This window comes from Corvus brachyrhynchos, unplaced genomic scaffold (assembly GCF_000691975.1).
Source record: "Corvus brachyrhynchos isolate BGI_N302 unplaced genomic scaffold, ASM69197v1 scaffold14, whole genome shotgun sequence".
NCBI lineage: Eukaryota > Metazoa > Chordata > Aves > Passeriformes > Corvidae > Corvus > Corvus brachyrhynchos.
Genome location: NW_008239110.1, coordinates 12,053,802 through 12,065,595, shown reverse-complemented (window position 1 = coordinate 12,065,595; position 11,794 = coordinate 12,053,802). Strand labels below are relative to the sequence as shown.

Below are 11,794 nucleotides of genomic sequence, written 5' to 3'. Positions count from 1 at the left end.
AGGGAAAGGCCTCCAGGAGAGCTGTGCTGACTGTAGTTTCTTGTCTGAACAGTGCTTTCAATATTAAATTCAATAACAGCTGTTTGAAGCTGCAGTAGTTTACCAGTTGTAGTCTTAATCCTCCGGTTTATGGAAGGTTGAGGGAAGTCGAGTGGTGAGATGCAGCTGAGATCAGATTGGCCCTGTCATAGGTTTGTAAATAAAATAGAAATGCAGAGTGATACAGGCTAACTCATATAAGTCTTATATTTATTCTTTATTCTGCCTGCCCCCTCCCTATTTGGTTATATTTGTTGCTTTTTGAAGATGGGTCTTGCTAAGGCATTGTCACTCTCCCTTTCTTTAAAAGGCGTTAGGGTAATAGGTTTTCCAGTATATCTGCAATGTTCTCTAGCATCTTGAGTGTTTCTGAGCTATGGTTTTAGTACTGCTTAAAAAGCAATTTTAACATTACTTTGGTGTTATGTGTCTAGCCAGCAATGTAAAGGATGTTGTATGTCTTTAATTTCATCTTTAGAAGCTAATCAAGGAAACCAGATGAAATTCCTGAAACCTGTCACAGCTTTTCTCTTGCGCCACATATTGGATTAATATGTTGCTTTTTGTTTTCTATTTTTTCACAAGTACAGTGAGCAGAAGTCACAATTCCTCTGAATCTTGTATAGTACTTGGACTATTCCATTTATGGTTCAAATAGTGAATGATAAATTACTGAATAAATATAAAGTGAAAGACCTAATTACTCACATTCAGCAATTAACATAAAAGCCCTGGAATTAAAACAAAAACATGTTGTTCCCAATACACATAACGCTTTTCCAAGTATCTACAGACTTTCGGAATTATTTCTAAAAGGGAGGCCTGCAAATATCAGATCAAACTGATGTTTAGATGTTAGCACAGATGTGTACTAATAAAGGTGTTTCAGATATTCTCATAAACAGCATTTGGGGTACTAACTGGGGTACTATTTCAGGTACTACAGTAAAGATCATAAAATTAGAAATTGTATTTATCCAGGTGTTCAGAGCCATCTTTTACACTTGGTACCTTAAAAAAGGAACATCATAGTTGTTTTGAAATATACACATCCAGTCACTTTGCCTTACAGGATTTCTATTAGATATAATGAAATTAATTCAACCACTTCTCAGACTTGCTATGTAAATGATACAATGCCTATTTGAAGGAGAAGGGTAAATTTGAAATAAATAATAATTCTCACCTCTACAGATGGCGAAGTAGACATTTTTGGAAGTTCAGATGAAAGTTTTTCTGGTATTTTTTGGTGCTGTTAAATGGATCATAAGGTATTTATGTACAGCTTGAACAGAGAGCAAAATAAAAAAATTCTGCTTACTTAGGATTTGACTGCTGAGTAGAAATATACAGACTTATTTGTGCAAACTGTATGTGGATGATTTAAAATATGAAAAGAGGGTAATGATCAGGGTGTGGCATCTTCAATGTGTCATACACAAATTTTAAAAATCAGAACAGAAAGAAGGGTGAAGTTGGTGTAGCAGAAATCTTCTACTTTTAGGACAAGTTCATTTTTCTTAACAGACTACTTCTTCACACAAACTTCCCATATAGAGATGTTTTTTTACATAAAATTATAAAACTTTGTTTTGCCCATTACTGTTATTTGTGTGCTGAGAATAATACTAACCTGGTACAAGTTTAAGAGTAACTATGTATTAGCCATACAGCTTTCAAATCTACCATTAATGAAATGTCTGTCACGGTGTTTGTCTGCTTCGGTGGCTTGCATTGAGATCTTGGTAAGAGGCAAGGATTTCAAATGAAGGTTAAGAGGTTCAAGTGACCTGTTGGGAAATTGAAAGCATTAGAACAATGGTTGCCTTCAAGAAATGTCCTGAACGATCACCCCTTCAACACATGTTCAGTATTACAATTAATCCTTGTGGCTCAACAGTAAAACTGTTACTCACATTGCTTCCGAGTAGTCTTCTTGTCTGTAACTGATTTCCAGAAGCAGATGTCAGTGCACACATACTGAGCCTTCCTGAGAGAGCCTCTGCACTTCTTGAAAGATAGCAATGGCTTTGTGAGTTAAGTGGTCATATAAATCCAGAAAGGCAAAATGTGAGGTTCTGGAGGTGAAATATTCAAGTCATACGCCACTCAATTTACTTCGAGCAATTGAAAATCAAAAAGTAATTTAATTCAGTTCTCAAAGGAAACACAAGTGTCTGGGATATCTGATGAACACATTTCCTCACCTGACACCTACCTCTTTATGGCTTCAACATTCCCACATCAAAGAAAAGTACTGGACATGTGCTGAGGCTCAGGAATGAAAGGGAAAGAACTTTTGAAGAAGGTTCACATATTCATATTCTCATACTATTCATAGGAGTTTCCTATGAATAGCTAGCTCAATCAAGCTAGGGAAGAGAAGCTGCCCCTTTCACTCACTTAATCATCCTTTCTTCAGTCAGGAACAGGTCAGATCAGCCTTTCTTTAGTCAAATCAGTTCTCTACTAGTTGTCTTATATGTTGGATTTTAAGGTAGACTTCTGTATTTAATATACAGGTACTGTAGCGTTCCTGCACCTGTAGCCTGCTTAGCAGGCAAACAGATGCAGCCTCTGGTTAGTTCAGCATTCTAGAGGATTTAAATGTTTTTATATCCACCTCCCCATGTTTAACGTGGATCATGGCATAATAAAAAAGCATGTACAGCAATATTAAAGTTGAGGTAAATACCTGTTTCCATTTGCCTTATTAGCTGCATTCAGTGAGACAATGATTGAACACTTGGGAAGAGAAATATCAGATTCTGAAAAAAAAAAAGAAATCTTTGGAAACAGAAATTAAGCTGCAGAAATTAAACTTCGTTGTTTCTTTTAGAAAGAATAAGAGGACCAGTGGGGGAGAGCAGTGACAGGGAGAAACTGCAGATTTCTAAAATACTCAAAATAAACTTGAGAAAGTGTTATGTTCTGAATACTGCAAGACATCAAGATTACTTTGCAGTCTTAACCCATGATGCCAATCTGAGTTTTCAAGAGACAGATGTGTGTGATGGCTTTACTTTGTCAGCCCCTTTGAATTGTGCTCACATGTGTTAAAAAACTATACAGGCACACACATATATACTATATGAATTAGATATTGATCAGAGTAATTCTGAGCAAAATAATCTCTTTTTTAGAGGGGGAAGTGCCGAATACATGTTAAAGGAGAAAAGTTAAATTCCTCAATGTAAACCAACTAGCACTGTAGCAAGTCTGAGAGTGTTTTGAAGCCTGTACCTTTAAAATTTACAAAAAATGCACCAATTCTGCAATGTGTCTAGATACCTTTTCTTAATCAGAGCACTTTGCAAACTGAAAAGCATGAGGTAGTATTTCTAATAAGTAGCCTAGTGCTGGTCTGTTTGTTTTTTCTCTAAAGCCAGTTTACTACAATTCAAAATCCATAGAAAACAGGGAGCAACTTCTTCCCTCCTATGTAAACTGACATCTGAATGTTTTAGCTGGAAAAGCACAAAACCTGGCTGAATGAAAAAAGCCTGCAAGTCTTTCAGAAGAAAATCCATCAACTCCACCATGCATTGATTTATATTAAATATAGCTGTAGTGTACTTCAGCAAATATAAAATGAAAAAGTGACTCAGTAGAAGCAAGAGCAACCCAGAACATGTGAAAGTCAAACTCCTTATGTATGTGCCCAAAATTTCGGGACACTGATTGTTACAATTTTTCTGCAGAAATACAAAAATATAAAAGGTAGTATTACCTAAAAATGTAAAAATTAAGAAACTTCACTAGATCAGCTTTTTAACTGAATGCCTCAAGTGGACTAAATGCTATGTGTTGGGGTAAAATTGGAATTGACTTAATAAAGAACAAAACCATGTGAGACTCAGATTCCTCATTTATGCCTGAATTTCAAAAGGCAGGGAAGAATGTACTTCGAGTTTTGGGATAGATACCACCTGGACCTAGTCTTTATCATTGGTAAAAGATTTATCTGCACCAGCTTGGGACGGGCTGTCACTGTAATAGTGAAAGATTATCTGCTTCCTTGTGAATACACATAATGATTGCATTTTTGTCATGAGCAGAATGAGTAATTAACTTATTCTAATGTTACCTTATTTTTTGCAATAAGCTGCATTTAGACTGAAGTAGAAAACATTTGATAGGACATTCTGATCAATTCTGATCTGTCTGAGATTGCGTGAGGGGAGGTAGTGATTCAAGACCACTTTTTGGGCAAATGCTAAATCATTTGCAAGAAAGTACTTACATATGTGGATTTAGAGAAAGCCCTGTATCCAAACAGAAGAGATGAAAAGTTGACCAGGGTGAGGATAATGGAGAGGATATTTTATTAAAGTGAGGAAGAGAAAGAAATGCTTTAAATTCTTATGTTGGCCTTCCCAACTTCTTCTGTGCTTTGCTATTTACAGCTGTTGTGCGTTAATACCTGTATGTGTGTGTGTGTATATATATATAAATAAAAACAAACCAAACAAACCTCTATAGAAATAAATCTATGTTTGTTTCAACAGAATGCTGAAATTTCCGTATTTGAAGTGAACATTCGTTTCGTCGGTGGACTGCTTTCAGCGTACTATCTTTCAGGAGAGGAAGTAAGATATTTCCACATGGTTTATCTGACATATCGTCATCTAGATAAGACATTAAATTTAAGTTTAAGAATTTTATTTATCCTAATTAAACCTGCTTAAAACTTTGAAAATGGCTTGTACAGCGGAGACCAGTCCAATGGGTCTTCTTGCTTCTGTTGCTTTGTATAAGTCCTAAAGCTATTATTTCATTTAAGTGTTAAATGATATTTGGGGTTTTTTACCGGAGTTGGAACCACACCCAGTACATCTTACTGGGCTTCATGCTAGAGTTATTATAGAATTATAGAGTTCCTCCTGTATGGTAGTGGTAGATTTGGTGCATCAGCTTCCTGCGTCCCAGATGTGTTTCAAGTATATCCTTGAACTCGTTTAAACTCTTGCTTCTGTTTGTCTACCTGAACCTTCAACTCACATGGAAAAGACATGTTAAGAATGAAAAGACAACTGTAAACCTATACTTGTGAATGTCTTTAAAGCATTAATAACCCATTAATCTCTATTACCTGTCATGCTTTCTGTAGAGAACAAAGATGCAGTCTTGTCTTAGATCTTTGTCTAAATGCAATTACTTCTGTAATATTTTTGGAGAAGGCCAAAAGAGTCACAGGTACCATTTTTAGTTACACACATTGCGATATTTTAAAGTTTTAGCTTGGTACTTGAAAAGTCTTTAATCTTACTAGTTTAAATTCTTGTTTCTGTTTCTAGATTATAGTAGTATTTTATTATAGGATTACACAAGTTAATACTCTTCAACCGTAAATTGAATTTATCATTCCTTAAATCCAAAGCAATTACTGGTGGAAACTCCACAAACCAAGGAAATTAATTTTTTTCATAAATAAATTTCCCAAATACTAGGTAGAGCTCTGTTTTGAACCTGTCAGTTTAAATTACTTAAATTCTATGGCTGTGCATTATGATTTTTGTTAAAATTTTTCATTATGTTAAAGCTGTCTTAGCAGGTGCTGTTGGGTCATGTACCTGACAAAGCAGTTGTAAGGAGATGATGTTCCTCTGACACTTTTATGTCTTAACTAGACTTACCTGCTTATTTCCCATGGTCCTGTGCTAAGTGTAGATGGCATTGAAGAGACATTAATGTCTTAAAATACAAAGGTTTTAGTATTTTAATTGTCTTGTAATTTTTGGGGAGGAAAATGCTATTGGACAACAGTAATGAAAAAAACAGAGAGGTGCTTGGGACCTGGCTTCTTGGTCTTTGCTAAATGTTGTTTTACTTTTATTTCATCTCTTTTCACTGGAGATCTACTTGGCGAACAGGTGTGGAGTTTTTCAGCATAACCTATTGGTACACTTTAATTAACCAGTTCTGACAGAAGCAGAGGATATTTCTTGGCAGACAGCGAGCTGGTAGATGAATGCTCATGGGCCTTTACATCAAGTGGCAGTTTGTCTGCCAACAAATGCCTGAACCATTTGTCATCAGTGCTGGTGATTCCATATGTATGTTGATGGTTTATGTCCTGTGTCTGTTAATGTGCAGTCTCACTTTCAATCAGCGTGTATAGTTTCACCTAAATAACACCGAGTCATTGCTTCTCGACCATTCCTTCATCCTCAGAGAGGCAGTTTTACCACTATCTCTTCAGCTAGATTGAAAGCACCACTCATGTTCCAGTAAAACTCTTGCACAAATGAAATGAGGAGACATCTGAAGCAAAAGAAAGTGTTCCACACAACAGATGATTAAGTGGAACTCTTTGCAGTGGAATATTGGTGATAATGGATGCTAGTGCCCATTCTAAAATTGACGTATTCAGTAATGAAAGTAAAATGGACACTTACACACAGAGAAGAGGTGTATTATTAAGGAGGGTGCCAAGCTCTTGCAAGCCAGGAAGGACATCATCTATGCTTGCCACTGCTTCTTACACTCTCTGTTAGACATCTGCTCTCCAAGAATCATGTCCCTAAACAATGGCCCCGGTGGCTTAGGGAGTGCAATTCAGCATGCTCTGCCTTAATCAGATTTAGGGAAACTTCATGATTTGTCTCCCAAATCCAATATGCTGAGGCAATAGCCAACCTCTGCCTATGGAAACAGTGGGATGCAGCAGGATGAGGTTTTCTTGTGTTATGTGGGTCTGTACTTTCCCTGCTGCTGCTGAGAGGTGTGGAAAGGGCTAAGGGCCCCAGAGGCTGGCTGCCACTGTAGAAAATATATCTTTAATAATCTGTTAGTCCATTACATTAGTGGGTATTACTAAAAAGGTGGCACAATCTTTATGCACACTGCTTGGAGGATTAAACTTCCTTATTTAAAAGCTCAATTAATTCTTTATCAGGTTAACTATTAAAAAAATCTTATATTTGCTGTGCTCACTTATCAATAGTCTAATTAAAGAAGGCTATGTTTCAGTAGAAGGAGTGATGGAAATAATTATTGTTTGTACTTCTGAATTACATTTCCATGGGTAATGATCCAAAGCTGCAACACATTGTGTGTTCCATAATCATTTGTAAGTCTAACTAATCACGATTAAAGAATATGCTGTCATACTGAGTAGTTCCTAAAACATCCTGCTCACATAATAGTTCATTTAGATAAAGTCTCCAATGTGAATCATTCTAAAAATGAAAAAAATTGAATACCTTACCTCTTGATAACTATATGTGCTGCTCACTTGCAAAGAGAGCTATGAGAAGCTTTCTATTAAAATTCCTGCAGTTTCTACCTTACTAGAATTAATGTGAAATACCTGAAAGTGCTAGAAATGTCATATGCTTTTTTTTTTGCTTTTTTTTTTTTTTTTCCTTTTTGGTAACTGTCTAAACCCAAGCCAGAAAGTTTCAGTCAAATATCAATTTCATTTGTAAAACAGCTACAAATACCAGAAAACTTGATTTTAAGAGGAGTAACTGCTTAAGTGCTGCTCTTTTTTTTGTTGTTGGTTGTTTTTTGGTTTCTTTTGGATTTTTAAGTCCCTAATAATAATATTGCATGTGAATATCATTCCTTGGTATTTTTTCCATAAATCAAGTGGCTGTAAATGATTATTAAAAATAAGCCTGCCTTCTTGAAAGCAGTGCTAGTATTGAATTTTTTTTTGTTTGCATTAAAGTATCTCTGGGAGACGAATATGATAGATTTATCCCATAGGACTGGGACAGGTTTGGGTTTTTTTTCAAACTTTCTTGATCATTTTGTTCAAATTAAACCTTGATTAAGTACTAGACATGTCTTAGAAGATTCCTCATCTAAGTAATTTTTTTGTTTTGAAATGAAAAATAAAATGTAAGGGAGAAATTTGTTTTACAGCTGTTTTGCTGTACTTACTAGTTTGATGTTAAATTCTGGTATACCAAGGGTCAGGAGTATTGCATGCAACAAGATCCTCTATTCTGCAGACCCAGATATTTACACTTCCAAATGTAGTCATATAAGGAAATAACTTGTTAACTTTTGGAGGAGGACAACACTGAATCCTCTAACAGCAACTAAGATCTTTCTTGGAATTCATAGAGATTACACAGATTAGTTCTGAGCACTGTAATTTTTACTGCTGGGAATAGCTGTGATACTGGTGCTGAAATTCATGGTAAATGTATGGCCCTGCTCTTAGTCCAGTCAGGTTTGCATGTTCTCCAGGTCTTCTGCTTTACTCATAACTGGTTCTTAAAGGCACTGCTAAAGCTAAGTAATAAGGGGAGACTGTATTACTTGAAGGTTGGTTCCACAGCCAGGGAATACATTGCATAGGCAGAAATAGAAGGAGTTTTTAATTTGCTGTTTGCATGAGTAGCAAAAAAGTAAATCCAAAATACTCTGAAGTGAATAAGGAGCACATGAGTTTCAGATTCAGCTGGTAAGTTCCCAGATTCCTTTGAAGTTTTTCTGGTTTTTGAATGGGATAAGTAACTATTTTTTTCCCCAGAGTTAAAATATTTTGGATGCAGCAGCTGTTCTTCCTGCATAATATGCTCATATTGCCGTTCTTCTCCATGGCATGAAGCAGGAATAAAATAGACTTGGACTTTTTTTACTGTGGTAGTATAACCTGTTTGAAGGAACACTAATTTATTTTGATCAGGGTGAAGGAATAACAAAACCAAACCAACCAAACAAATGAACTCCAAAAACTCCAAAACCAAAAACCCAAACTGTTTTTCATGATGGTAAGTGTTGGATTTAGAGTTTAATCTGTTACTCTCCACCAGATGTTAATTAGAAATATTTTTAATAAAGGGAAAAAGGTTATGACATAATTAGTTTTCATCTCCATTTAGAGTTAGAGTCACAGTGCCACTGTTCAACCTTACTTGATGATCTTGGCTTCCTGTCTTGACTTCAGACAGACCTAATCACTGCTCAGTGTAAACCACCATCCCTCAGTGATTGTTGTGGTGTCTTACTAATGAGAAGCAGGCATAAAATAATGATGCAGATGCTATTGATCTAGAACTGCCTTTGCCAGGCTGACCATAGAAAATTGCTGACTTCATATAGTGCTGAGACATTCTGCAGAATTTAGCTGTAGCTATTCTTTCTGTCTCTCCCTCTTGTAGAGGTGCCCCTTCAGAGAGAATATTTAAATTCCATGACTATAAAAAAAAAAAAAATCCCTTATTTAGCAGTCTTGAATAGTAGGAGAATGAAGTTTGTCACCTATACAAAGGTATTGGCCTTTTCTGCAAATCGGGATTAAGTTCCAGTGTATGTGCCTTGGGGATCTTAGCTCACCAGCGTGAGAATTGACCGCTTGTTTTATCTCCTGCTTCCTCTCACTTAACTTGACACTAGTTAACAAGAGGACTTTTCCTTTTATGTCTTGGAAGCTTGATTTCTAATGCTGTTTGAAACCAGGCATACTGTATCAGCTTGATCACTTCTCTGTGAATGCCACTTAACTCCTCCTTAATCATCTTCACAGACTGGCAGTAGAATTCCCTGTGTGCTACAAACTAGAAGACTTCAATTGCCTGTGGTTTTCTGCAGCCCTGTTTTCAGATTTGGGTCCTGTTTCCCACCTACCATCCATCTGCTGCCACTTTGAAGCAATACATCAGTATTTCAGTGGTGTCATGTTTTAGTTCCTGTACAGCTCTGAAATGATCTTTATGCTCTCTTTCATTTTTATAGATTTATGATTTTTTAACTTAGTATTTCATTGAATCCTGGAGCCATTCAACTTGTAAGTAACCTCAAGAGATCATCTAGTCCAGCCTCAATATTGCAACAGTCCATTAGGCTTGTTCTTTGAAGAGCGTTCCTGTATGGGAATGTGCCTAGGCTCTTCAAGACCAAATGCAGGGGCAAGTTTATATTTTTGGCAGTGGCTTTGGTTCATGCACTATGCTCTTTTAAACAGACATCTTACTGTTTTTCCTGGCTCTCTACCAGGCCTCATGTTTCTCTTTTTTTTTTTTTTTTAAACTTTAAACTTGTTCTTCAAAAACTACATTTAGCCTGACTTAAGAGTTTTCATTTAACTTGTCAATCATTATCAGTTTCTGTATTCTTTGCTTGGACTCAATGTATTTTTACTTTTAATTACTTTCTTTACAGCCATACCAAAAGAAAGAAGTCATCTGAGCCTTTTGATTTGAGAATTTTGGACTCTGAACCTCACCTTTTATTCTCCAAATCATCTCCAAGCAATTTAACCATCTGGCTGTTTCTTTCTAAGTGTATTTCAGTTGGTCATCTTGATTCTCTTTCCAAACTTAAACGTTAGCTAAGTGAACCTTTGTTTAAAACAGCGTGTTGAATTGGGGCATGTGGCCCCTGTTAGACAGTAGTATGTCAAACTAAGTTAAGAGCTATTCTTTCTCCTGTAGAGTCTGAGTTTCTGCAGAAAGCTGTCATTACGGTGTATAAAAGCAAGGTTTATATCCGCTCTAATGTAGCACTTAACAGCCTACTCAGGGACAGAGAAGGATTTAAAATCTCCTCTGTTTCCCCCTATCACAGTCTGTAATCTCCATTACTATTTCAGTCTCTTCACCACCTTTAATAAATCTAATGCTGTTCACTTTCTGTGCTAGCTGCATCAAAATGTACTGCAGAATCCCTATGGATTCACATTCTGGAGATAACCTTGACTCCTAAGATTTTCTTTTATGTAGACTGTTCTGCTGTTGCAAGCAGACTGCCCTTCAGTCTTCTATTTCTGTCTCTTAAGTTCCTGCAGTGCAATTACATTGTCACTGTTGATGAAACCCATCTCTCTCAAAAAGGTTCCCTTCACTCCAAAAGTTTTCTCATTCCTAATACTTCTGTCCCCTTTCTCCCAGTGCTACTTGCTCAGCTGCTCTGTGCAACTGTGCTGCTCAAGCCGGCCCCACACTTAATTCTGAGGAAAATTGGAAGAACAGTAACAGAGATGTGGATTTCCAGTCTTGCACTTAATTAAGATGTTGCTTCTCGATTTCCTTCTCTTCCCTCTCTGCTGTGGAGTTACTGATACCAGGTGTACATTGACAGGGAACTGCTTCCCAGGTCTTAAGTACCTGAAGCCTGATGGAGGCTCTGCCCTGTACCGCAATCAGACACCACCACCAGGCACACAATCAGCTGCCATCACCAACAGCTTTTGTGCCTCAGAATAAGGGCCCTCAGGCTACTCTGCTAATGTAAAGTGGGAATAGTGGCAATTTGCCTTATTTCAGTGAATTGCTGTCTGCTGGAGTCCAGCAGTGGGTATGTTTTGCTTTTGTTTGTGTGTCATCAGGGTGAATATCCGCAGCAGGGGACTGAGAAGCTGTGGTGACAGCCTGCTGTAGCTGCCATAACTAAGCCTACTATGAAACCAGGAGTCAGAGCCCTGATTTTGGTCTGAGAAACATCATTTTAGAACTCCAACCTGTACATAACCATTTAAAGTGGTTTCCTTTCTGTGTAACTGAAAAGAGTTTGTTTGGGGAGTTTTCTCCAAACAACAAAAAAATTTGCTTTGGTTCATGGTAAACTTATTTGACATGCTTTTGCATTCATATGTTGACGTTGGAAATAACCAAAAAGTTCACTGCTCATCACATTAATTTTAGCTAAAATCCCTGCTCACCTCCACACTACTGTAGGCTGATGGTCAATTGCTAGAAAAGAGAATGGATGATAATGAGACCTAAGAAATACCAGATTGTGATTGTAACAGCTGGTATATTTGACATGAGCTCATGAGCTATGTTATTAAGTAGAATTC

General features: G+C 36.8%; 1 protein-coding gene across 1 annotated transcript in view; it reads left to right on the top strand.

Moving 5' to 3' along the window:
* Positions 1–11,794, top strand: part of MAN1A1 (mannosidase alpha class 1A member 1) — a 105,709-nt gene that overhangs the window by 15,483 nt on the left and 78,432 nt on the right. Inside the window, exon 3 of the mRNA XM_017739648.1 lies at positions 4,548–4,628. Within this exon, the coding sequence (XP_017595137.1) occupies positions 4,548–4,628 (81 nt within the window). The remainder of the gene's footprint in view (positions 1–4,547; positions 4,629–11,794) is intronic.